At 42.3% G+C, this 27,558-nt stretch overlaps 2 protein-coding genes across 2 annotated transcripts; one reads left to right on the top strand and one right to left on the bottom strand.

Annotated features, from left to right (window-relative positions):
* The window catches only part of LOC146634784 (neoverrucotoxin subunit beta-like), a 368,566-nt gene that overhangs the window by 98,167 nt on the left and 242,841 nt on the right, over positions 1-27,558 (bottom strand).
* On the top strand, positions 10,626-26,964 carry LOC146634788 (protein NLRC3-like). Of its 2 annotated transcripts, XM_085378859.1 has the most exons (10): positions 10,626-10,735; positions 13,643-13,656; positions 14,949-15,039; positions 16,440-16,518; positions 16,681-16,882; positions 17,046-18,867; positions 21,312-21,485; positions 22,815-22,988; positions 26,205-26,251; positions 26,426-26,964. In XM_085378859.1, exons 1-10 carry the CDS (start codon positions 10,647-10,649, stop codon positions 26,962-26,964), a joined length of 3,231 nt encoding a protein of 1,076 aa, XP_085234985.1. In that variant the 5' UTR covers positions 10,626-10,646. The 2 variants fall into 2 exon arrangements, with proteins under 2 accessions (XP_085234985.1, XP_085234993.1); XM_085378867.1 differs by lacking the exons at positions 13,643-13,656; positions 14,949-15,039.

Raw genomic sequence — 27,558 nt, 5'->3', positions numbered from 1 at the left:
AGACACTGTTCAGAGAGGTGTACTGTTTTCCCTCCTTGTAAATCTCACATTTGATGATGGACCACAGGTTCTCAATGGGGTTCAGATCAGGTGAACAAGGCGGCCATGTCATTAGTTTTTCTTCTTTTATACCCTTTCTTGCCAGCCACGCTGTGGAGTACTTGGACGCGTGTGATGGAGCATTGTCCTGCATGAAAATCATGTTTTTCTTGAAGGATGCAGACTTCTTCCTGTACCACTGCTTGAAGAAGGTGTCTTCCAGAAACTGGCAGTAGGACTGGGAGTTGAGCTTGACTCCATCCTCAACCCGAAAAGGCCCCACAAGCTCATCTTTGGTGATACCAGCCCAAACCAGTACTCCACCTCCACCTTGCTGGCGTCTGAGTGGGACTGGAGCTCTCTGCCCTTTACCAATCCAGCCACGGGCCCATCCATCTGGCCCATCAAGACTCACTCTCATTTCATCAGTCCATAAAACCTTAGAAAAACCAGTCTTGAGATATTTCTTGGCCCAGTCTTGACGTTTCAGCTTGTGTGTCTTGTTCAGTGGTGGTCGTCTTTCAGCCTTTCTTACCTTGGCCATGTCTCTGAGTATTGCACACCTTGTGCTTTTGGGCACTCCAGTGATGTTGCAGCTCTGAAATATGGCCAAACTGGTGGCAAGTGGCATCTTGGCAGCTGCACGCTTGACTTTTCTCAGTTCATGGGCAGTTATTTTGCACTTTGGTTTTTCCACACGCTTCTTGCGACCCTGTTGACTATTTTGAATGAAACGCTTGATTGTTCGATGATCACGCTTCAGAAGCTTTGCAATTTTGAGACTGCTGCATCCCTCTGCAAGATATCTCACTATTTTTGACTTTTCTGAGCCTGTCAAGTCCTTCTTTTGACCCATTTTGCCAAAGGAAAGGACGTTGCCTAATAATTATGCACACCTGATATAGGGTGTTGATGTCATTAGACCACACCCCTTCTCATTACAGGGATGCACATCACCTAATATGCTTAATTGGTAGTAGGCTTTCGAGCCTATACAGCTTGGAGTAAGACAACATGCATGAAGAGGATGATGTGGACAAAATACTCATTTGCCTAATAATTCTGCACTCCCTGTATAGAGAGGCTGTAGGCAGTCTTATATACCTCGCATCAGGTACCCGTCCTGACCTGAGTTTTGTGGTAAGCAAGTTATCACAGCATTTCCATGAGCCTACAGAGGAACAGTGGGGAACTGTGAAGCATGTGTTGAGAAATCTCAAAGGGTCCAAAGATAAGAAGTTGTGTTTAAGGAGAAACACAGATGAAAATTTGGGTCTAGTAGCCTACAGTGATGCTGAGATGTATATATTTAGAACAGCTTTTGAAAGGTATAGATGACTACAGATACACTCAAACATTAGTGTACGAGGACAACCAGGGAACAATTGCCCTGGCTAAAAACCCTGTGAGCTGACAGAGGTACAAACATGTGGACATTAAATATCATTTTGTAAGGTCCATTGTAAATGAAGGAAAATGTGTCTGTTATATTGCACCACTGAAGAAATGGTTGCAGATGTTATGACCAAACCTGTTTCTAAGCTAAAACTTGCAAAGTTTTCTGACATTATGTTTGGTGCTTAAAAGAAAGAAGAAGAAAAAGGGGGAGAGAAAAAAAGGAAAAGGAAGTGTGGTAGAGATTGTACAACTGTTTATTGTTTATTGTATAACTTTTCTTTAGATTCCAGCAACCTGAGTACAAGAGGGGGTGTTAAGATATTCATTGTGTGTACTCATGTTGTACAGTGTGTTTAACTGCATTATGGTTACTATTGTTTAACAGAGAGACAGTATTTTAGTTGTCACCAAAAGGAGGCACTGTTTCATTGTAAGGGCACGTAAGCTAGGTCATCACGCCCCTAAGAAAAAAAAGTTTACCACAGCAAAATAGCACCCATGAGGAAAAGTTTTGCAGTGTGTCGATGTGGAATAAAGTTCCAAAAATATTAAGGAAATTTTTGCCTCCGTCGTCATTTTCCTTGTAGTGATCGCTGTCGATGCTGCAATACTCAACAGTTTCCCTCCTTAGAATAACACCTGTTAATCCACCATTACATGGACATCACATTTTGGGTTATTTAGACCAAAATACTTAATTTTTGTCATGGTCCCTGTGCCTCAGCAGCTGATCCCATATTAGGCAACATGTGTTTCTCTATATCTCTCTCTGCGTAATCGTGAGCCCTACTTAAGATGGCAGCACTGTGCTATTCGTCACTGGATCGTTGAGCTATCAGCGTCAGTCGCTCAGTAGTTTGAGAATCTGAATCTGTGAGTTGTTTCCGTCTGTTCATCTATAACTAAGGTTTCTGTGTACAGACCTTTCCTTCCCTGCCTGTCATCTCATGGAGGAGTGTTGGGATTTGTGTAACCCAGTTGTGGAGAGAGCAGAGTGATTCTTTGGAGCACGTCTGATCCCCTTCCTTTCCCTCATGGACCCCGGAGCCCTGGACCCCCCTCCCCTCCAGCACGTTGTATATAGTATCAACTGGTGTTGTCTGTATCAATAAACTGTCTTCTCTTCAAGGATTTCTGGTCTGCGCCTGAGTCCGTTAACTAAACGTGACAATTTTGCTCTACGAGGGCCTGATATCCACTTACAAGGACATTATACTTCTACTGTTCTATCACACTTTTAAACGAATACCGTCATATGTGGCTCTTATTTTTCTTAAAAACAAAAAAAAGGTAAAACAAAACAAAACAAAACTGGCAGTTCTTTGTTTTTACATTCATCGGGCCCCAATATGCCAAAATATCAAAGAGAAATTAAAATCGCATGCCATGGAAGAGTTCAGATCAGTGGTCGAACCCAAAAGCCACAGGAACATCACAAGTCTATCATGATTTTAATTAAAAATAGACTTCAATAAAACAAACCAAAAAACATATCAGAAGAATAAAAGCTGCATCTTTGCTCATGCATGCTCGAAACCCAGGGAACAGAGGCGAGAGAGAGAGTGAGGGAGCAAGTAAAACAATTTCACTGTTAGAAATAGGCCCTGAAATCAAATGAGCAGATAATTTTGATGTACTCGGAAGAAGAGTTGATGAAAAGGAAACTCACCCTGAAACTAATGTAAGGTAGGTTATAGCTGTGCCGGAGCAACAGAAATATCACCACTCAGTGTCCAGCGTGATGATATGTGCAGTAGGTATTGGTCTCAGTGCGCCTCTTGGGGTAAAGCTGCTCATTTATGCACGTGAGCATGTGCATATAACAGATTTGTTACCTGGACAAAAGGTTTTTGTATGTCTGGTCCTGCTTATGTGAAAGAGAATTGCATTAATACACCGTGTTTCTCTGCTCCAAGTCACCGGCATCTCTTTCCCACTGTAAGGATGTCTATTATAGCCTCTGCTTCATAACTGTCTGACAGTGCAGACTGTTCAAACTGTGTTTAAAATGTGATTTATTTGGTAGATACCAGACCATGCAATGGCAGTTGTCCCTTACGAGGGTCATATGATTAGGCAGATAATCTATAATGGGTCAGTGGCAGCTGTGACTCGCTTTGGTCTCTACTTTTTGTTTTGTTTTTTTCATCAGAAATTTGTGATTGCTGCATTAAGTTGCTTCTTCCTCACTTTAACACGGTACTCACTGGGCTGTCATAAAAATATATATTTATACTCAAAGACACGCAGCGTTTTATTGTTCAAACGCTGCTGGAAGAAGAAGAACAGAGTGATGCAGATGTTTGTATTTCAACTAAACGGGGCAATTAGAAGAAATAAACCATCGGGCAGCCTTCCAGCTGTTTGAGGAGAGATTTGGGGATTTCCGAGGTGCACCTGAATGCAGCGTCGGTCTTTTTCTCTGAAGTGTAGCTGTAGAGACCGCAGTGTGTTTGTAACAGGGCCGTGGTTTGTGGAGCCCTCTCTTCGCGCTTCCTTCTTTCTCAAAGTTTCGTGAACTTTGTGTCGTCTCAGTGTGAAGCTCCATCTGAAGGTAATGTTAGCAGTCTGTAATGTTTTCATGGCTAACATCAGCTGTGTGCAGCTTATATCCAGCACACATTTGCCGCTCCATAGTTCACGGCTACAGGACTCACAGCAGGACCAACGAGGCCGAGCGCTTAACGCTCTTCCTCGTTTTAGTGTTTGTGTCTGTAGAACATAATAAGTCAAACTAGTTGTGGTATTACAATTTTTCCATGTTGAAGCCTGGAGTTCAGTATCCTATTGTCAGTTTCTGGAAGTTTAGTTATTGGTGAGTTCATCTACAGTAATAGTTTCAGTAAGAACTGCGCACTGAATTATTATTTTCATCATCTTTAAATGTTATGGTGTGACGAATGATCTCCTGGAAATGGCAGAGATGAGAAAGAAAACAGGTTTCTATTTGCAGTTTTCCTTATGTTAGGATGTTATTGCGCATGCACAAAGGCAGTGAACGGTCCAACAGCAGGTTCGTCATGAATAAATGAGGCTTCAATAACACCAAGGACAGGGAGACAAGGGAGAAGTAAATGAATTACGCAAATCAGTGAAGCACTTGAAAGAGTCCAAAAAGTTGTTATTTCTCATCCATAAAATTCTTACATTTTTATTATGGGTAAAGCACAAAGTTTGAAATGAGGAGGAGAGAAACAGAGAAATAAGTCAACATGATGTGGTAACTGTAAAATGATTCATTGATGATGGTTTCACATGACCAAGTAGTGCGTTATACTGTCATGGAATATGGATTTTCTCCAGCGTCCTTGTACAATAACTTATGTTATAATTACTTCATTTGTTGAAGTGAAATCATACCATATTTTTTTTTAGCTAGAAACAACATGTTTATGTAACTACCGGTTAAAAGAGAGAGCGAGGAATGCAGAGAAAGGATTCTACAAGAAGAACCAGGTGAGCAATGTTAAGTGGAAAGACAAAAAATAAATATTTACATGCATGCACAATGCTTTGTGTGCATTTCGGTTGCAAACTTGAATTGGGGTACATGATACTTTGAGTATTTAAAATAGCAGTGATGGTATTTGAAAAAAGCTCTCCCCAGTTTGCTGCTTGCTCAGGTGTATGGAAGTGCATCGAGTGACAGACTGATTTTCGTGGTCTGTCATGAACAATGCTACTTAAGTTTCTTGATGAGTTGGTGGACTGTCCTCATGTGGTTAAGAGGTTGTGCTGTGTGCTTTTTCTTTTCTCTTTTTTTTCTAACTTTCTTTGGAAAAATCTGGCAAATGCAACTGAGCCTTGCCTCAGGTTAGCTCCACACTAAAACAGATCCATTCAATGAAAATCTGTGGCTATCCATTCTGAATTATCCTTAGACACTAAAACAGCTTCAAAACAGTTGCTTTGGAAAGTACAACTGTAAAATGTACCTGACTGAACTGAGGTTTGCAGAGTTATAAAGGGCTGAAAACATTTGCCTGCAACATACTCAAAATGCATTTTGGAATATGCTTAAAAATACTTGAACCACAAAAAGCCCTGAAAAATGTAGAGTTTCAAGACTCAGTCTGAAAGTATTCAGTGATAATTTGTAAAGAAATAACAATGAAGGTCATTTTTAGCTTTCAGTGCACGGTGGTTTTTGTGGCTCAGCGTGTAGGGCATTATGCAGATAAATGTGTCAGCTTTTTGGGTGACAATTTACAGCACAGACTCAGACTTTACCTTGCTGGGATACTTGATACCAGATATCATGACCAGCGTTGTTAGTTACTTCTTCAAAAAAAGTAACTGAGTTAGTAACTGAGTTACAAGATTCTAAAAGTAATTAATTACTTGAAAAGTAACTATTGCATTACTTAAAAATAAATGTTTAACCCTCTGGGGTCCAGGGCATAATTGGCCATTTTTAACTACTGATTTTAACTCTACATTTCACCTTTACAATCTATGTACTTTGCCTTTTTTGATATCATTCTTTTTTGCATAACCTCACGTCTGAATTTACAGTTATGTTTTCATTTTGACATACTGTATTACCACAATTGATCTAAAATCAGACAAAAAAAAGTTATATTTTTTACTGTAACAACATATTTAATGAATCATATTTCATAACTTTAAATGCAAATATAAATTGTCAATTATAAAATCCTGTGCAAAAGTTTTGCAAACAACTTTGTTGTTTGCAGCCATTTACCTTTTACCCCTTTTTAAATAACCACTTCAAACTATTTACATAACAATCAGCTGTTCTGCATTCAATAAGATGCCACACAAATTATTTGTGCCAGTCCAAAAAAATAGTTTCTGTCCACTGTGAAGGAGACCATCACAACCTGCAGGTCTGACAGCAGCACGTGTATCACTCCTGTTTTTTTTTACCTGGAGACAGCAGTCATCTCATTGTTCTGACACACAACACAAAACTATCCACAACACTACACACTAACTACACAAGATGCTAGCGCTGTCGTTAGACAGTAAACATGATGGAACTATTGAGGGATAGCTTGGCTGTTTGGAGGTGATTCTATAAACAGAGATTAATTCTTCTTAACCTCTTAAGCCCCAAGGGGGTTTTCTGAGCTTCCTGCTCGAAAATGTAATGCCCAAATTTAATTGATTATTTCTCTGCAATTACAAACTCTGTCCTTACAATCTTGGTATCAAAATAAAGCTAACACTTGAGAGATTTCATCAGAGGTTTAATATTGAAGCAGATATTACTGTGTCAAAGTTACTGAGACTGGAACACAGAAAAAGCAAGTAGATCCTCATTGGCAAAATGAATTGTGATGAATGTGAGTGATACCCAACGATATTTTTATGCACTCTTTTATGTAACACTTACTTAGACTTAGAATTAGATCCTCCCGCACTGATCGGTGCATCGGGAGACAAGAGAATGCCATCGGACTCGGTCCATTGGAGCAGTTGCTGCTTCATCCCATGACAGTTCGACTGAGCGTAAGTCTTCAAGGAACGTACTCCTCCATGTTTTTTGGGGTCTTCCTCGCCGTCTCTTTCCATTCCTTGGGTTCCACTGAACTGCGACACAGGCGGGTCTTGGGTCCGGCGAATCTTAACCCACGCTTGGTGACTTGGACGTGGAACAGCTCTAATCCCGCACAGCGATATACTTCCTCATTGGCAACGTGATCCAGATATGTGCTCTTGAGCAGCCGTCAAAGGAAGACGTCAAGATTGTGGTTGATCTTAACAGTTGATTTCCAAGTCTCCGCTGCGTACAGTGCTGTCGGTATAACAATAGTCTTCAGAAGCTGCAACTTGGTTGGTGAAGGCAGTGCGGTGGTCATCCATATAGGTCGTAGTCGTTTAAAGGGTGCCCATGCTTTCCCAATTCGGCACTTGACGTCATGCTCAGCGTCCCCGTCACTGCTGAGAGTGCAACCCAGGTACGTGAACCTGTCCACCTCTTCTAGCTGCTGCTGCTGATTCACGGTGACCACAGTGTTTGATGGTGCAGCGTAACCAACTCACATGATCTTCAACTTCTCACCGCTGATCCCGAGTCCTATTGGAGCTGCTTCGCTTTCCAAAAATAAGGTTGTTTGCTAAAGAGCTCGGAGCGTTGGTGCGAGTTTTATGTAACAGGCAAAATGTAACAGTTTGTCTTCATGATAGTTATCATAAAGTTAAAGTAATTATCAAAACTGTGATTTAAAAATGTCCACTTTTCTGGTTAAACATAAATAACTGTGTGTTGTTTCAGCAGGAATTCAAATTTGTGCCACCTGAGTGGTGTGCATCAAACTCTCAGTCAGAGTTTCACATGACAGTTCAATTCAGTTTAATTAAAGTTTATTTATACAGCACCAAATCACAACAACAGTCACCTCAAGTTGCTTTATATTGTAAGGTAGACCCTACAATAATACAACGGTTAAAACCCCAACAATCATATAACAACCTATGAGCAAGCACGCTGAAAAAATTGGGAAGGAAAACTCCCTTTTGACAGGAAGAAACTAGAGCAGGGTGATATGACCAAAAATATTTATCACGATATACATTTGAAAATTTGCGATAACGATATAACTGACGATATAATTGACGTGAGACAAAATACTTTACAACTCCACAACTTTATTAGTGCAAAAAAAAATCTATGTATTTTCAGTTAAACAAGCAGCAGTTTTTTATGTGCATTAAAGTTATATAAAAATTTAACAGTGCAAATTCCTTGCTGACAGTTTAACCAAAAGGCATTTCCAGTGGAAATTGGCCGACATATCCTGAGCATAACCATGTATAATATCCACAAAACTTAAAAAGAGGTTATACACACACAATACGGTAATATTATGTTGAAGCACAGTACGTATCACTCCGCGAGGCTCCGCCTACGATAGCTGTAATGCCCTGACAATCCATCAAGTGGTGCGGCTTCGTAGCTTAGAAAAGTTGTTCAGAAACATTTGACAGATTTTCGAGCGCCGTGTACATAAAATCATTTCGAGGTCAGTAAACACAACCAGAGTTCATACAAAAGGCACACGGGATTATAAGGGGCACTGTCGATTTTCAGAGAAATCAAAGGATTGATTTTAAGTGTGCCGTATTTTCCAAAAAACACGGAAATAACGACGGCCCGTTAGCATGCTCTACCAAAAATAGTGCTTTGTTGTGTATCTGACGGATGAAAGCCAAACCAGTTCCACACCACTGAAGTTGCAGCATTTGTACAAATCAATTCTGGCTCATCCGTTTCATTCAACGATCCGCTTTCGCTCTTCTCATTCTGCGTCGCCGCCATGTGCGTATGTAAACAAAGGCACCGCGCATGCGCGTTTTACCCATATTCTATCGCGATATTTCATTTTCTTATCGTTGTGTAAAATTACACCGGTATTACCGTGAACGGTATGATATAGCCCAGCCCTAGAAGAAACCTCCCGCAGAACCAGGCTCAGGGAGAGGCGACCATCTGCTTGGACTGGTAGGGGTGAAAGCAAAAATATTTCCATCCATCCATCCATCTTCATCCGCTTTATCCGGGGCCGGGTCGCGGGGGCAGCAGCCTAAGCAAAGAGGCCCAGACCTCCCTCTCCCCAGCCACCTCCTCCAGCTTGTCAGGGGGAACACCAAGGCGTTCCCAGGCCAGCCGAGAGATATAATCTCTCCAGCGTGTCCTGGGTCTGCCCCGGGGCCTCCTCCCGGTGGGACATGCCTGGAACACCTCACCCAGGAGGCGCCCAGGGGGCATCCTTGTCAGATGCCCGAACCACCTCAGCTGGCTCCTTTCGATGTGGAGCAGCAGCTGCTCTACTCTGAGCCCCTCCCGGATGGCCGAACTTCTCACCCTATCTCTAAGGAAGCAAAAATATTTGTGAATTCAAATATTGTAAATATCTTACAGATTAGAACTGGGAAGATAAAATATTCAGTATTTGGTAAAGTTAAAATTCACATCGGCAGTAATTGTTAAGTCAATTGGAGTTTGCTAAAATTAATATTGAATTGGTGTGTAACTTTGCCAAAAGAATGTCAGACTGTAGGTTTTTTCTGGCCAGCTCCTCAGTTGGATCAGGAGTGACTTGTTTAGCCAAATAAATCTATTAGCTATTAAATAACAGAAAGATGAACTGAGCAAGAAGAACAGTCTGAGGTTTCTCTGTTTAATACTCCATTTTATTCTAGTCTGTTACATTAGTTGCACATAGCAGCAGCTTAGCAACCACACTTCCTGTCATTTCCACTTCTCCGAACTCACATATGGGACAAATGCTAAACCACTAACTAAACAACCGCTAATAGAAACATGGCAGTAACCACAGGAAGTGCATCATTTTGATGAAAGCACCTCTTGTGTTGACACAGGCAAGTATGTAGAAATGGGTCTTTGCGGGTTTCAATCAGGGTGGTCTGATCTGTTACTTTCTACATTACGCACAATACAGGAAAAAGCTTCTATGAAACTGAATCTTCCAAAATGTGCTTTAAATTAAAAATGTACCAAGTTGGTAATAGCAATGAGCCAACATTCAGTCCATAGTTAGAGATGATGTGAGGTTCTTAACTCATTCACTGCCATTGACGTCTATAGACGTCAATTGAAAAACTTACTCTTCAAAAATGAGTAAAAATGCTCAGAAACCCTGGCAGTGGGGAGTTACCTGATTTGTACATGGCTGGCAGTGAATGAGTTAAAATAAATTTTAATAAAACATCCTGTTAAACTGTATCTCTATTTAATAAGGACATGGTCATTAAAAGCACATGATGCTGAATCTGTGCAGAGAGTAAAAAAGAAAGGTTTCTCTACTTTAGTCACATTCAGTTCTCTTACATGTTAAGACGGTGGATCCTCTTTGAATCCTGGATCAGCCAAAATGTTTAAACAATTTGTTCACACATGTTGAATTGACTTAATGTTAATTAACAGAAACTTCCAGTCACAGTTAATCAGTGTTTGTCAGCAAATGTATTTTGTGTGTTTGTGTGTGTGCTGACCTACAACTTCATGGCTCCATCTAGTGGACTGATAGTAGAGCAGCTGATGGCAGCTTCCTTTGCCTCACACTGCTGTCTGACTGCATTCAGCTGACACTGAGATGAAGCAGGAAAGAAGCAGCTGATATTTGGACAGCACACATGATGGAAAGCAGGATTTCAGTTGATGTGCACATGAATGATTTGTGTTTCCTCTGCAGGTAGAAAGTGTGTGTGAGCTGAGCAGCATGGATCAGTGTGAGGACAGAGAGGAGGGAGCCCCTCCCTCTAAAAGAACTCTGTGTGGGGAACATGAGAGCCAGACCAAAGCTCAGAGGTGAGATGACCATCTCTAACTGTCCATGACTCTTCTCCATGTCACAGCTCAGCACTCACATCACTGCTCCATCATTATTCACAGGAACCTTGATGTTGTTGGATATAAACTGCAGTGCAAACATGTAATTCTCTCAATGACATTATAACTATTCAAGTGAAAGAAAAAACTAAGTTTCCTGCACAGAAATTATTTTTATTCATAAAACAGCCCAAGCATCATTTTAGTATTTTTTTCTTTGAACCTTCTTAAAAAAAAAATAAAACATTTTTCTCATGATTGATTATACTGTAAACTCAGGCAACATTTTTAAATCTGTTTGTGACAGAAACCAACAGCACACTGCTGTGTATGACTTCAATGATAATGGTTTTCTTTCAGGAAATAAAAACACATTGAGGTTTGTTTTCTGAGGAAACCAAATGTGAGCTGTTCCAGTCAATCAATACTGAATATAAACATTTAAATTGGTCTTCAAGCAAAACAGTGATCCAGATTTTATCTGAAGTGATTCTTCATCATTTCCAGGCATTACGAAGCAAAATCCAGTCCAACAAGGCACTCTCCATTTTACTCCACTCTGAAAATCCACCAAATAAAAATGTAACTCCAATCTGTTAAAATGTTGAAAAGACAGTTTCGTCTTCATCTACATGTCCATTAAATCTGTTCCAATCACAACTCTATTTACCCTGGACATACTCTTTTCCATTTCATTGAGCATACTCCAGAATTTGTCTTTATTTTCTAAATCATATGCACTGACATTATCACCCCTTGGATTTTTAACTTCAAATTCCTCCCTCAAGATTTCCTCATGGCCTTGCTTTTTTTCCCTTCATTCTCTCCATCATTTAAGCCATCTATATATTTTTACCGGTCATAGTTAATACATTTGAAGTCCTCACTTTCACATCCACCCTCCAGCCTTTCCTTCTCTCTCACTTCCTCCTAACGTGCCTCCCCTTTCTGATATTCCTTTTTCTTCATCTAGCAGTATCACAGTTTTGCGGATCTGTAAACGGAAGGTCGCCGGTTCGATCCCCGGGCTCTCTGTCCTGGTCGTTGTGTCCTTGGGCAAGACACTTTACCCTACCGCCTACTGGTGTTGGCCAGAGGGGCCGATGGCGCGATATGGCAGCCTCGCTTCTGTCAGTCTGCCCCAGGGCAGCTGTGGCTACAACTGTAGCTGCCTCCACCAGTGTGTGAATGTGAGAGTGAATGAATAGTGGCATTGTAAAGCGCTTTGGGTGCCTTGAAAAGCGCTATATAAATCCAATCCATTATTATTATTATTATTATTATTATTATTAGTGGAACTGATCACAGCCACAGAAACAGCAATTTGAAATGACAACATTGCAGACGTGGAAGCAGAGTAACTACGGACCAAAGTTTCAGCCTGTCTCAGCAATGCAAAGCCCCCTGAATCTAACATCACAATGGAGGACAGGAAGGCACTCACATCACTCATTGATGACAACAACATTATCATCCTTCCAGCAGACAAGGGTAGGGACACGGTTTTGCTAAACCATAAACAGTATCATAAGAAATTTTTGTCACTGCTTAGTGACAAACATGAGACCCAGAAAGTGGCTACAGGAAGAGGGTGACAGATTGTCTGAAGCAGTTAGAACAAGACAATGCTATTGACCGGACCTCATACCACAGGCTGTACCAAGAGGAATCTACACCAAGTTTCTGGCTTCGATCCTCGACCTCAGCACTCCACAGTCTATTTACACCTACGGGCCAGTGGACACTCTTTCAATGGTGAGGATGTACACATCCTGGACAGTCATTGTGCAAATGTAATGTTTGTATGTTTATAAGATTGGGGATTGGGGAAACCTGCAGTCAGCTGAGACTGAAGAAGTCACCTGGATGAGTGATGAAACGTTTCTCCCATTTAAAACACTGCATCCAGATGACCGAATCAACATTTTGGGACACAGATATTTGCTTCCAAAAAGGGACATTAAACACCTGAAAACTCTTAAAAGAGGCAGATGTCTTAGAAACAAGCAATCTTGTCTGCTTTTCCTTGTGCTTCCCTGAACTGATTTTTCAGTTCACTGTTGCACTGCAATTCAGTGAGTTCAGTGGGGACACTCCACATCAGCTGAGAAGAGGTCTGCAAGCAGCTGGGAAGTGTCACCGCATGCCTCCAAGTCAGCAAATCACGTTTCAAACTCCCATTGCAGGATTTCAATAGCAGACAGATGAGTTTTGCATAGTTTCAGTTTTGTGGAGAAGGCTTTCACACTCTCATAGGCCACTATAATGAGCTGTCCAAAACCTGGCAGCTTTAAGTTCAGAATGTTTAGCTCCTGTGTAATGTTCACAAGGAACGCCATTATCCATTTTGAATCATCCAATTCAAGAACATCCAGTTTAGAACTTCAATGAATATCTAGAATTAACTTTTAACTCAAAGAATCTCCTCAACACACCCCTTCCTATGCTAATGCACATCAGTAAAGTGCCATAAAATCCCTCAATTTCCTTCAAAAATGCCCTGAACTGGTGGTGTTGTAAACCTCTGGACCTGATGTAATTTACACATGTCAGGATTACAGACATGACTTCAAGCATTTTCTGCACAGTGCTTGTTGATGTTTAATGCAGTGCAGAGCCATTGCTGGATCTGGATCTTTTGCTTTGGTTTGGCCATACATGGAACACAAACTTAGCTCTTCTGTCAACTCTCCATGAGCCAGGAGTTTGTGACATCTGCTTTGACGTTTACTCAGGATATGTATTTTGGAGCAGGGTGCCGCCGGTGCGTCGAGCCACCTGGGGGGCTCTTCAACTGGTGGGGGAGATGGTCACATCTTGCAGGAGCTTTCCTCTCTTCAGGAACTCTCTCTGCAGGAGGGGGAGATACAGGAGAGGTGGAGGAAGATCTCAGCCTGGGCGTTTAGTGTCTTATGTAGTCTGGAAGATGAGTGGATGGTGGGGTGGGTGCAGTTTTCTCTGTGGTGGGGTTGGGTGGACTGTCCCGGGCTCTGTGGGGCCGGGAGGCGCTGCTGCACTGGGCCCCGGTCTGGATGGGCCTGGGCCCCCTTTCCCTGGCGGGTCGCGGAGTGTGCCTACTGGGGTCAGCGGGGGAGCTGGCCCCAGGGAGGGGTTACCTGCCCCTCCCTTCCTTCCCTTCCCATCTCCAGCTGCCTCCCTCTTCCCGCTCCACCACAACCACCCACACATGCAGGGCCTTGGAGTAGGGGTATGTCACCAGGGTGCAGAGGAGGCTACCCCCCCCCCCCCCCCCGCCCCCCCTCTGTCCCCTTCCGGCTGCCTCTGCCTCAATTTTATCCCACAACTTAGACATTCACATTATTCACACTCTCATTACACATATATATAGGATCTTGGGGGTGGGCACAATCACGGAGTCCAAATTACCATCAGGGTGTACACCTCACCCCTGGCGTCGTTGCCCACCTCTCAATTTTAAATACACTTAGACATTGAGGGCTATCAGGAGGGACTATGCGCTTACCTGCTGCTCCTTGGCAGGTAGCTCCATGCCCTCCTGGGTTTTAATTGCACCTTAGAACACACATGCATCAACACTACAATGAGCGGGTGGAGGGAGGTTTGGAGTCTTCTCCCACCCCCATTCTCTGCGGCCTGCTGGAGCGGGATGGCTAGGAGGAGTTGGCCGTCCGACTGCGGTCTGGAGTGTGGGGCCTCCCTGCTGCTACGGAGTCGGGGTGGTCTGCCTCTCCCCACCGCAGGGAAAAGGGTAACACCACCTGGGTCTGGGTGCAGTTCCCCCCTCCAGGGGCAAGGGTACCTAGACCCGGTTTGTAGAGTACGCTTCAGGAGTGTGATCGTGTGTACAGCGTCTCTTTATGTCTGTCTCCACGTTGGTTGAGTGTGGAGTGAGTGCATATGAGAGCATGAGGGGGGGAATGGATGTTTGTGTCTGTGTGTGCCTGTATGTCTTTGTCTATATGTCAGGTTGGGTATCAGACACCACCTCTCTGGGGACACCTCAGGCCCTCCAAGGTTTGGAGGCCTATCTCAACCCACCACCACTTTCCCTGCCGGTGGCGGACTCCCTCAGGTATCGGTGCGTTGGTGGTTCTTTGTGTCTGGGGGTGGGCGTCCAGGTACACACCGGCTCACTCCTTGGCGGCCGCTTATCGGGGCCTGGAACCTGGGGCTCGCTCGGGCCACTTCGGAGGTGGGGTGCCCCCGGCCTCTCGGCCTGGGGCTCGGTCACTCAGGCACAGCTGGCTGCCGGCGGAGCTCACGGGCGCGTCACTGCAACTCCCCCTGGCTTCTGCTCCGCGGCTGCTGAGTGAACCCTCATCTGGGACTCTCCTCAGCTCTTACTGGGACAGTGGCGCGGCTGCCCCTCTGTTGGTCTTCCATGGTCTCTTGTGTTCTGGGGGCCTCTGGATGTCTGGAGTTTTGATCTCCTCCATACCTGCTTCATACCCTGGAGGACGGGGCTGTGCCCCCCCCCCCACACACACACACTCCCTAGCAGATTATTACATGGAGAAACCTTTGGAATACAAGCGCCCTGATCCACACAGGTATGCACACGGGTGTTCACTGCTCGTAGACTTAAATTACACCTTTCTTGGCTGCTACTTCGAAGCACATCTGTCCTGCGTGCTGCACAACAACATTGAATATTTAGTATTTACTGCTGTTTACACTTAGCTAGATTAATGCGATGGTGTTGTGTTTAGTATGTTGCTTTGTTTTTTTTGGTTTTTTTGCTTGTTTTCTATTCTTCTCTCAACAGGTGATCCAGGAGATTTTTATTTTTTTTCTCCCCCCCTTTCTCACTGTCCCTCTCCCCTTCTGTTTTTCCTTTCCTTCCTCTTTCTTTCTCCCTTTCCTATCCCTCACTCATGTCTGTCCCGTCTGTAACATCTGAAAATAAAATATAATAAATAATAAAAACAAAGATCGACCAAATGGACCAATACGGCAATGCCACGATGATCCATTTGGCAAAGTAAATCCATTGGGTATCCTTGTTGGTCTTCAGACAACAATTCTGACGGCTAAAGAACCAAATGGGACAGGCAAGAAAAAAGAAAGAAAGAAAAAAAAAGGATATGTATTTTGAATCTTTCTTCAGTGACTTAGGAGAAAACAGATCAAACACCCAGTGTAGCAATATTAATTCCCATTCCTCTATGTTGTAGTTTACTGAAAGTATTAGATATCCCACAATACTGATGTTAATGTTGGTTATTGAAAAAGTGTTGGTTTTTTTAATGCTTTAGATTGTGACACTTAAAGTTAGTATAAAATTGATTTCATAAGTTATTGTACAAATGAAAAAAATCAGAGGTTGTCAGATGAGAGGTACTCACAGATTTTTCATGGACTGGCGCCCCAGTTACCTGTCAGCTGTAACATACTAATCAGCCTGGTTTGGAAGGCTGATGTTAAGGTGCTGGAAGAGAGACTGGCCAGTTACTGAATGTTAAATACATTTTTTCTGTTTTTTTTACCAACTTCTACTTATTCACATGTTACTGAAGCAGTGATACGCAACACTTTTCGTACTTGAGCTCAATACAATTCACTAAGCTGTTGAGTCTCAGTGGATTCAGAAGGACTAGTAAATTTTTACAACTATAGGGAATCATCTTAATCACTATCTTAAAAGGTCACTTTTTGAATTTTTACTCTGTGCTTGAACTAATTCTTCATGGTTCTTCCACAGTGTGGACCAGGAGAGCTCAGAGGTTCCCAGTGGTCAGTCTACCCAGCAGCATCAAACACACCTGGACTCCATATTTATGGTCTGTACACGTACAACAACTACTTTCACATCTATTCTGTTCACAGTCATCTCCATGCTGCTCTTTGTAGACCAGTGGATTGTCAGTGTGCCCAATATGGATCTGATGTTTGGATCCATAATTTCAGTCTGATTGGCTCACTCATAAGGTATTCTGTTCCAGCTGCTGGAGGACAACATCATCACTTTTGTGAAGAACGAGCTGAAGAAGATCCAGAAGGTTTTGAGTCCAGATTACCCAGAATGCGTAGAGAGTCAGTGGAAGGATGATGAACAGAGGAGCACCAGAGAGGCATTTATAAAGATCACACTGAATTTCCTGAGGAGAATGAAGCAGGAGGAGCTGGCTGACCGTCTGAAGAGCAGTAAGAGGATATATCTAAACTTTAAGTTGCTGGATAAATGGGACATTTTAGTGATGTCTCAAGAGATTGACCAACATGTGGTCAAATGGACATACCTTAGAGAAAAGAAACTCAACTCTTCCTTTACACAACGTGAACTGATAATCTGCTTTTTTTTTTTCAGAATGTCTTGTTTCAGTTTGTCAACGCGAACTTAAATCTGCACTGAAGAAGAAGTTCCAGTGTGTGTTTGAGGGGAACGCTAAAGCAGGAAGCCCAACCCTTCTGAATCAGATCAATGCAGAGCTCTACATCACAGAGGGAGGGACTGCAGAGGTCAATGATAAACATGAGGTCAGACAGATTGAAACAGCATCCAGGAAACCAGACAGACCAGAAACAACAATCAGACAAGAAAACATCTTTAAAACACCACCTAAAAGAGATGAACCAATCAGAACAGTGCTGACAAAGGGAGTGGCTGGCATTGGGAAAACAGTCTTAACACAGAAATATACCCTGGACTGGGCTGAAGACAAAGCCAACCAGGACATCCAGTTCATATTTCCATTCACTTTCAGAGAGCTGAATGTGCTGAAAGAGGAAAAGTTCAGCTTGGTGGAACTTGTTCATCACTTCTTTACTGAAACCAAAGAAGCAGGAATCTGCAGGTTTGAAGACTTCCAGGTTGTGTTCATCTTTGATGGTCTGGATGAGTGTCGACTTCCTCTGGACTTCCACAAAACTACAATCCTAACTGACCCTAGAAAGTCCACCTCAGTGTATGCACTGCTGATAAACCTCATCAGGGGGAAACTGCTTCCCTCTGCTCGCCTCTGGATAACCACACGACCTGCAGCAGCCAATCAGATCCCTGCTGACTGTGTTGGCATGGTGACAGAGGTCAGAGGGTTCACTGACCGACAGATGAAGAAGTACTTTAAAAAGAGATTCAGAGGAAAAAAGCTAGCCAGCACCATCACCTCCCACATCAAGACATCACGAAGCCTCCACATCATGTGTCACATCCCAGTCTTCTGCTGGATCACTGCTACAGTTCTGGAGGATGTGCTGGAAACCAGAGAGGAAGGACAGCTGCCAACGACCCTGACTGAGATGTACATCCACTTCCTGGTGGTTCAGGCCAAAATGAAGAAGGTCAAGTGTGATGGAGGAGCTGAGACAGATCCACACTGGAGTCCAGAGAGCAGGGAGATGATTGAGTCTCTGGGAAAACTGGCTTTTGATCAGCTGCAGAAAGGAAACCTGATCTTCTATGAATCAGACCTGACAGAGTGTGGCATCGATATCAGAGCAGCCTCAGTGTACTCAGGAGTGTTCACACAGATCTTTAAAGAGGAGAGAGGACTGTACCAGGACAAGGTGTTCTGCTTCATCCATCTGAGTGTTCAGGAGTTTCTGGCTGCTCTTCATGTCCATCTGACCTTCATCAACTCTGGACTCAATCTGCTGGAAGAACAACAGAAGACCGCTATATGGTCTAAATTTTTTGCAAAAAAGGAGTCAAGAGAAGTGGAATCTGCAGTGACATTTTTCTACCAGAAAGCTGTGGACAAGGCCTTACAGAGTCCAAATGGACACCTGGATTTGCTCCTCCGTTTCCTCCTGGGTCTTTCACTGCAGACCAATCAGACTCTCTTACGAGCCCTGATGACACAGACAGGAAGTAACTCACAGACCAATCAGGAAACAGTCCAGTACATCAAGAAGAAGCTCAGTGAGACTCTGTCTGTAGAGAAAAGCATCAATCTGTTCCACTGTCTGAATGAACTGAATGATCGATCTCTAGTGCAGGAGATCCGACGGTACTTGAGTTCAGGAAGTCTCTCCACAGATGAACTTTCTCCTGCTCTGTGGTCAGCTCTGGTCTTCATCTTACTGTCATCAGAAAAAGATCTGGATGTGTTTGACCTGAAGAAATACTCTGCTTCAGAGGAGGCTCTTCTGAGGCTGCTGCCAGTGGTCAAAGCCTCCCACAAAGCTGTGTAAATATATTTGTGCTTTTATTTTTTTCTATTCTACCTAATGTTGATTCTACTAAAAGCTTCCATGTATAATTTAAAAAACATGAACAGTGTAATTGTGAATGGACTGGTTCTTATATAGTGCTTTTCTACTATATCTGAGCACTGAAAGCACTTTATAAAACTTGCCTCTTTCACCCGTTCACACCGTTTTGCACATGCACTGTTTCTAAGCTCCTTTTCTTTAAATGCTTTCAATCTAATATACACATGCTGACTGGAGCAGACAGAGATCGAACTACCAACCTTCCGATAAGTAGGTGACCACCTGAGGCAAAGAAGTGGATGGTGGGTTCTGATACAAGTCTAAGAATGTTAATATAAAAATCATTAATGTAAATGATTGTTAGCACTCAGAACCAAGTATATTTTGCTTTACAACAGTTGAAAATGCCAGTGTTTCTGAAGGATATATGAATGCAGCTTTTATCAAAGTAACACTAGTGCATTCCTCTTTCGGCTCTCGATGGAGTCAGTCTCATCTTTCTTCCTCTCCCTTATCTTTCCTGCTTTGCTTCTCATGTCTTTGTCTAGTCATGTCTAGCTCTAAACCTTCATAGAGTCTCTAAGTCTTGTTCTCTAAAACGTAAAGATGAATTATGATTTTGATCAACTTTTCCCTTAATGCAATTGAAACCATCTTCTTGATGAGAAACCTGGGTTCGGAACAATGATAACAGTGTTCTTGCTGATCGGAGCTGGTGGACTGTGAGTATTCAGACTGTGCTCATTTAACACAACACGGATAAGATCTTGGAGAAGCTCACAGCTCTTTAATGGGAAATTGAGAGACCTGGTGACCAGTGATGGACATTAGACCAACTGTAAAATTGGATGCAGTTTGTTCGCACTAACCCAAACAACTACCATCTTCATTTCATGCGGCTACCCAACCGGTGCCAGCTGTGCCTCATGACCTAGGCTGACTGGAATTAAAAATTCTCCTTGAAAACAGGACTGTGTTTGATTCTCTTCCCTTACCCTTCAAGGTCAACTACGCCAGCTGGAAGAGTGTTGACTAGCTTCTCCTCCCAGTCAGACACAGGATACACACATACACAAAAATATCTCATGTATACAGACACAGCGCCATAAAGATGGCTGCAGGAACTGTGGGGCTGTTGTTGGCTGTATGGCCGAAAGGGGTGCTCAAGATGGCGCTGGAGTGCCTGGCAGCCTATCCGGTCTTTAAGTGATGACATACATGAACGCTGCTTCTGGGCCCAAACTACTCTGCATTTATCAAGGCTTTTGCGTTTTTAACATGTTTTAAGGCTTTATATCTTGTTCTATTTAATCTGAACAAGCCTATTAAAACAAGGCAGTGATCACTGTTGGCCTCTATAGGTTTGTATTAGCACTATTCATCGGCAGCACGTTTTAAAGCTCAGTTTTAAAACCCTGCAATGTAACCATAGCCCAGCCCATGCAGCAGTATATTAATGACTAACCTCGTATTGTGGATGGATTATCTCAGTCGTTCTCCTGACTGAAGTGTGGTCCATTTTCAGCTTCCTGCCATGCCATTGCACTTATCACTAACCACTGGGTTAGTGACAAGTGCAATAGCATGGCACTTAACCCTGCTAACTTCTAACTCGGCTAAAATTCTGTTTTCACGGATGCCTGGATGTTAAACCTAATTGTCACAGCTGGTAGAGCAGCCACGGTGATCATTTTATTGAAGATGAAATAATTTAGACAGTTTTTAACTCTCAGGGATGCTGTGTGTTCGCTTGACTTTGGGACCTGAAGGGGAGTTTGGGCCCGGAAATGGCTAATGACGTCAGACTTAAAGACCGGATAACACAATTTCCCTCAGGATGAATAAAGTATTATCAATCAATCATGGACAGGCTTTAGCCCTAAAAAAATGAATACTCCTCCACAACTTTTAGTTTGTCTCCCTGGTTGGAAAAAATATATAATTGATGTTCTGTTGGTGGAGCATTATTTTCTGTTTCTTTCCTGACCCAGTGCACTCCCTTCAACATAATTTAGGTGTCATCACCAATCACCTCTGTATCCATTTTACTAAAATAAGAACATAGGTCTAATTCTTCAGGCCCCTGGGTTTACTAGCCTCAGGTTGAACTTGTCTCTATGGCCAAGAGTTTTATTCTTCAGTCTTCTTCTTTTATTCTTCTTTCTAATACATACACTAATACACTTTTTGTCTGTTGTCAACACTCACGACTCAGTTTGTCTTTTTTTTTCTCTGCTATGACTGCCGTCATTGTAATTAGAGAGGAAAAAAATGGTACACAGGTTCCTGTGCCATTTTTTCCTCTCTTATTTGTTTTCAGCTGGGCAACCAGTTGTCACAAATTGCAGTAGATCACTGCTAATCATTCTTCATTACATGTTATTTAATCTGACCACAAATATCTTTGTTTTTTCTTCAGAATGAGTATCTGCAACCTTTCAGAGAGAAGCTGTAAAGCTCTGTCCTCATTTCTAGGCTCCCAGTCTTCTAGTGTCAGAGAGCTGGACCTAAGTAACAGTGATCTCCATGATTCAGGAGTGAAGCTTCTATCTGCTGGACTGGGAAGTCCACACTGTACACTGGAAACTCTCAGGTCAGGATTCAGACTTTCCACTTATGGTCATATTAATCTTATTGCATAAAAAGCCTCACTTTCACAGAGTTGCCTAATATCTGTGAATTATTTGTCTCTCAATTTCTGTCTGGAAAACCGCTCCATATTCACATTTTTTTTCTGTTTTCAGTTTGTTAAAATGACTCATGAACATGACACTGGAGAAAAAATTCTATCTAATGATTTTTCATGTGCTGTTCATTTTAAAAATCTAGAACAATTTTTACTCTATTTTCACTTTCTTTTCATACTGGAAGAAAGAAAATATTAAACAATGCATGTTTTAGGTGCCTACTTGGCATTAATGAAAATGACTCTGCAGTCATTTTCATTAACTCGAGAATCAATTTACTGACTCATGAATCATGATTCACAAGCCCAACTGACTTACTGACTCATCCCTGTTGCTGTTAGCAGCAATGTATCTAGCTTGTAATTAAAATTGTGGAGAAAAACACAACATCCAGTATCTTAACAAAAAAATCTCTGCTCTCAACTGGAAGAAGAAACCCTGAGGAGAAGCTCACATCAAGACAATAGCTCCTCGGTTCACAGTAGCATTGCTCTGCTAACATGCTAACAGCACATTTGAGCTACTCACTCCCTCCCTTGCTGTGCTGAATCACTCAGGACTCACTCACCCCCTCCCTCCTGTGCTGAATCATAGCGTGAGCGAATCACTCAGGACTCACTCACCCCCTCCCTTCCTGTGCTGAATCATAGCGTGAACGAATCACTCACTCACCCCCTCCCTTCTGGCTCACAGCTTCTTCTTCTTCTTGGTTGGCAACCAATGTTAAGGCGCATTACCGCCCCCTGGCTCACAGCTCAGGCGACATTTAGATGAGAAAATATATATTTGACACATTTAAGGAAAATACTAATAAAATAAAAACAAAACAAAATAAATGTTCCCTTTAGAAATTTTTTTTGCTCTATAAAATAGTTGTTTTCTTTTAGAATCACTCATCTTAGCAGTAGGATATACATGAAAAGAGAAATACATGAATCAAATGACTCAAAAAACCCAATCCACTTTAGTCAGTGACTCATTAAAACTCGATTCAGTAAAAAGAATCAAATTTACCATCACTACAATGTGGAGTGATGGTAAAGAGCGGAGGAGAACATTTGAAAAAATACAGGTGGTTTACAGTAGGAAATTTACCAGATTTTAAAATGATGCAATTCATACATTCATCTGGCATTGACTGTCTACTAAATTAATTGAAAAAAGTAACATAAATGAATAAAAACAAGCTTTGCGGGAAGTTTTCACTGATGGATTACTGTTTTGTGTTTCTGCAGTCTGTCAGGCTGTCTGATCACAGAGAAAGGCTGTATTTCTCTGGCCTCAGCTCTGAGCTCCAACCCCTCCCATCTGAGAGAGCTGGACCTGAGCTACAATTATCCTGGAGGCTTAGGATTGAAGCTGCTGTTGGCTGGACTGAAGGATCCAAGTTGGAGACTGGACACTCTCAGGTATGGAGAGAATTTTTGTTTGTTTGTTTGTTTTGTTGTACTGAAGTCTGAAGAAAGAAGTTTCATTACTGGAAATTTAACAATTTATTCACGATTGTCTGGGAGACAGCCATCAGCCATATCGTCCTGCAAACCTTCATCTTGCTTGCTCTAGGCTGTTTTTTTTCCCAGTGGATGAGAGGGTTGTTTGTTTCAAGTTATGTATGTCCATAAGTGGCATGTGGGATCAGGGCACCCTAGGCCATAGATCGATGATTGATTTTGTAATCCTATAATTGGACACTTGGGTGAAGAGAGGTCAACTGTCAAGTTATCACCACCTGGTGGTGAGTTGGATCATTTGGCACTGCAGGATGCTGGACAGGACTGGCAAACCTAAACATATAGTGAGGTTGTGCTGGGAATGTCTGGTGTGGGCTGCAGTCCAAGAGACCGCAGTCTGACAAATTCAATTCAATTCAATTTTATTTATATAGCGCCAAATCACAACAAAAGTCGCCTCAAGGCGCTTCATAGATACAGAGAAAAACCCAACAATCATATGACCCCCTATGAGCAAGAACTTTGGCGACAGTGGGAAGGATAAACTCCCTTTTAACAGGAAGAAACCTCCGGCAGAACCAGGCTCAGTGATCAGCAGCACTGGAGCACGACAAGGGACTGTCCTCACCCCTTTCTTGGAGCCTATCCCAACTATAACAGGACAAGAGGTGGGGTACACCCTGGACAGAATGGCAGTGTGTTGTAAACATTCACACTCAAATTCACACCTATGGTCAATGTAGAATTACCAATTAGTCTAACCCCACTAATTACATGTCAAGCTTGGGCCAAATTGCCAGCAGAAAAAATTGGATTCATTCCTGGTGTGTTGTGGACTCTGACAGGGCTGACCTTTCTTGCTGATTCTGTTCCTTACTTTTATGGACAGAAAAATTCTGTTGTACCTATGTAGTGGAAGGCTTCCACTTTGATGGCCTCAGAATCTCATCTATCCTTGTTGTAGACGGCGTGGTTCTGTTGGTTTCATTAGGTGCATTATATCTATGTGTCACTCTGGCACAGCTGGCTGCCAGCGGAGCTCATGGGCACGTTACTGCAACCCCCCCGGTCCTTCTGCTCCACGGCTGCTGAGTGACCCCTCATCTGGGGCCCTCCTCAGCTCTTTCGAGGAGAGTGGCACGGTTGCCCCTCCTTTGGTCTTCCTTGGTCTGTTGTTCTCTGGGGGTCTCTGGATGTCTGGAGCCTTAATCTCCTCCATACCTTACAGACACAAACTACACCCTTTTAGGCTCCTACCTCAAAGCACACTGTACGCTTTCAATCCTACATTCTGCATAATAATATTCAATATTTAGTATTTACTGTTATATTCCCATAGATTATCATGATGATGTTGTTTATTATGTTGCTCTCTTTTTTTTTTTGCTTGTTTTCTCTTTTTCTTTTTCAACAGGTGATCCAGGAGATTGATATATGTATTTTTTGTCTGTTGGTTTTTGTTTTTTGCCCTTTATCACCGTTCCTCTTCCCCGCTGTTTTTCTTTCCCTACCTCTTTCTTTCTCCCTTTTCTTTCCCCCAGTCATATCTGTCCCGTGTGTAGTAAGTTAAAATAAAATAAAGAATAAAAACAAAGGTGAATCAAATAGACCAATACGGCAAGGCCGGGATGGTCCATTTGTTAAAGTAAATCCGTTGGGCATCTTTCTTTGACTTTAGACAATAATTCTGATGGCAAAAGAATCAAATGGGACAAGCAAAAAAAAAAGAAAGAAAGAATAATAAAAAATTATTACAATAATGGTCATGCCAAAGTATCTAAATAAGAATTAATTCTAAACTTTGACATAGCCACTCAAAAACATCAATCTTGGGGGATTTTGTTATTCTGAGGTGGATTAATAATCACTTTACTGACAGTAAGGAGAACATTTCAAGTGGAGAACAGGCAAAGGATGTCAACTAGGGCTGCCACAAACGATTATTTTGATAGTCGACTAGTCACAGATTATTTTTGCGATTAGTCGACTAATCAGATCATCATCCATTGGACGTAAAACGTACAGCTTATTGCACCAGCAGCATCTGCTCTTATATAACTATCATTAGCTTACAGCTTTAAGTGTTTAAGGTGTGTGCAAACTAAAAATAAAGACAAGATGATAGTTTATTAAATTTTAATGAAATTTGCAGATTGTTTCGGTGAAGTTTAATAAACTCCTTGCTATCTAAACTATAACAGGACACCGGAGTATATTCTCGAGCATCTCACACTTCTGATAATCAGCTGTCTGCTTAATGTTTATTCAGCTGTGTAAAAACTTTTTGGCTGAGAAACTTTAATCTCAGCCAAACCGATTTACTCAGGAACAAATAAAATACTTAAAAAAAAAAAGCCAAACAGTAACATTTTGAAGTTATCTAAGTGACTTGTGTACGTTTAACCTGAGTAGCGAAAGACGACAGTGGGTTTGAAAACGATCTGCCGGGAGTCCGGTGTTCTCACGGCTCTAGTGAGCCTTGAACCCGGCTAGCTATCGAGCTAGTGGGTAACAGACATCTCCAAAAAGCGCTTTTGAAACTATGTGTTTTGATAAACTGAGCTGATATTTGAGGTTTACACAGCTACATTCTCGCCTGAAAATATGTTAATCGTTTATTTTGTGACCCAGAAAGAATAATAAGAGTAATATTAAAACTAACTAGCTGCCGCCATTGTTGGAAACTGAGCTGGGCCGCGCTATGAATTCTGGGACACAGCTTCTTCTTCTTCGGGGTCTAATGGCTGCTGGCATCCTTGTACATGCAGTGCTGCCATCTTCTGTTTCAGTCCGTTATTACACTCTTAAATCCTACTACTTATTCCTGTGTCTTTTGTGATCGTACAAAGCTTCAAACGACGCGTCGACTATTAAATCAGTCGTCGACGATTTTGATAGTCGACGTAATCGTGACTAGTCGACTAATCGTGGCAGCCCTAATGTCAACTCAGATTTCATTGCTCCAACAACCACTCCACCAACTGCTTCAAAGGACTGACAGATCCAGGATCAGTCCAAATCATCAGCAGTTTGATCCACGTATGGATTGAAGTGTATTTCTGAAAATGTTGGACTGTTCCTTTATCATTGTCTAACATTATATGTATGAGAGCCATGTAATGTCCATGTGTGCATGCTAAGGCTGTGCTGGTCTGACCCCCCTCCTCCTTTCAGGGTGGAGCCTGCTGGAGTCCAATGGTTGACACCAGGTCTGAAGAAGTGTAAGTGTGTTTTTACTGTGATTCATGAAAAAAAAGCAGCACACATTCAACCATCTTCAAACTGTCACATCACTCATTCACATGTCTCATGTCAGGAGTCATCATCAAAGTGTCGATCAATGAACAGATGATGGATCAATAACTGCAGCTGGATTGTGTTTGTTCTCTCATCAGATTCCTGTCAACTCACAATTGACACAAACACAGTGAACACAAACCTCCAACTGTCTGACAACAACAGGAAGGTGGCACGTGTGATCGAGGTTCAGTCATATCCTTATCATCCAGACAGATTTGATTATGAACCTCAACTACTGTGTAGAAATGGTCTGACTGGTCGCTGTTACTGGGAGGTCGAGTGGAGAGGAGAGGTCCAAATATCAGTGAGTTACAGAAGAATCAGAAGGAAAGGAAACAGTGATGACTGTGTGTTTGGATACAATGAGAAGTCCTGGAGTCTGTACTGCACTGATGATGGTCCTCATTCTGTGTGGCACAATAACAGAAACACGCCTATTTCCTTCATCTCCTCCTCCTCCTCCTGTGTCTCTAACAGAGTAGCAGTGTATGTGGACTGTCCTGCTGGCACTCTGTCCTTCTACAGAGTCTCACCTGACACTCTGATCCACCTCCACACCTTCAACACCACATTCACTCTAAAACTTTATCCTGGGTTTTTTATCTGGTCTCGTTCGTCAGTGTCCCTGTGCTGATTTGAGTGTAAAGAGTGTCCTCCTGTTAGAGAAACACTGACTGTTGAACAGATAGTTCAGTCTGTACATGTCTGTCTCTTTCAGTCAGAAACACGTTTTCAGATTCATGGATTCAATCAGTTGATGTTTTAAACCGTTCTTGTAAACTTCTTCCTCTTCAGTCCTTTAAAGATGGAAGCTCCCGTTATTACAGGATCCACATGTTGTTTTTCTGTCTTGTTCCACTCAAAGCTTCACAGTGAATATCAGTATGCTGTGTTTCTCTGAAGCTCAGTTCACAACCAGCTCCTCTGCATTTTCAACAAGTCTAAGCTCATTAAAATGAATCCAAATGTTTGATTTCTCTTTCTCAATGGGATGTTTCTGCACATGCTCTTACTGTTTCACTCATTGTTGGAAGCTCATCCTTTGAAAATGTTTCAGCCATATAAGCTGAAAATATTGGCTCAATAGTTTTGAATCCAGTTCTAAGCAGAATCTGATTGTATTGAGATATCATAATGCATGTGACTATATACATAGCAAAGGCTGCATTAAACATTTTAAACTTGCATTGTGTTTTCAGAGACATTTTGAATAAGAATATGGTGTAGT

This window comes from Diplotaxodon limnothrissa, linkage group LG3 (genome assembly GCF_057381915.1).
Source record: "Diplotaxodon limnothrissa isolate DT_005_m linkage group LG3, D_limnothrissa_male_GT1.1, whole genome shotgun sequence".
Classification (NCBI taxonomy): Eukaryota; Metazoa; Chordata; class Actinopteri; order Cichliformes; family Cichlidae; genus Diplotaxodon; species Diplotaxodon limnothrissa.
This window is presented reverse-complemented; position numbering and strand designations above follow the sequence as displayed.

Excerpts from the sequence above, each read along its gene's own strand:
- LOC146634788 (XM_085378859.1), top strand. The coding sequence starts at position 10,647 with ATGGATCAGTGTGAGGACAGAGAGGAGGGAGCCCCTCCCTCTAAAAGA. Across the intron at positions 18,868-21,311 it reads AAAGCCTCCCACAAAGCTGT|AATGAGTATCTGCAACCTTT; the intron begins GTAAATATATTT and ends TTTTTTCTTCAG. Across the intron at positions 26,252-26,425 it reads GACACCAGGTCTGAAGAAGT|ATTCCTGTCAACTCACAATT; the intron begins GTAAGTGTGTTT and ends TTCTCTCATCAG.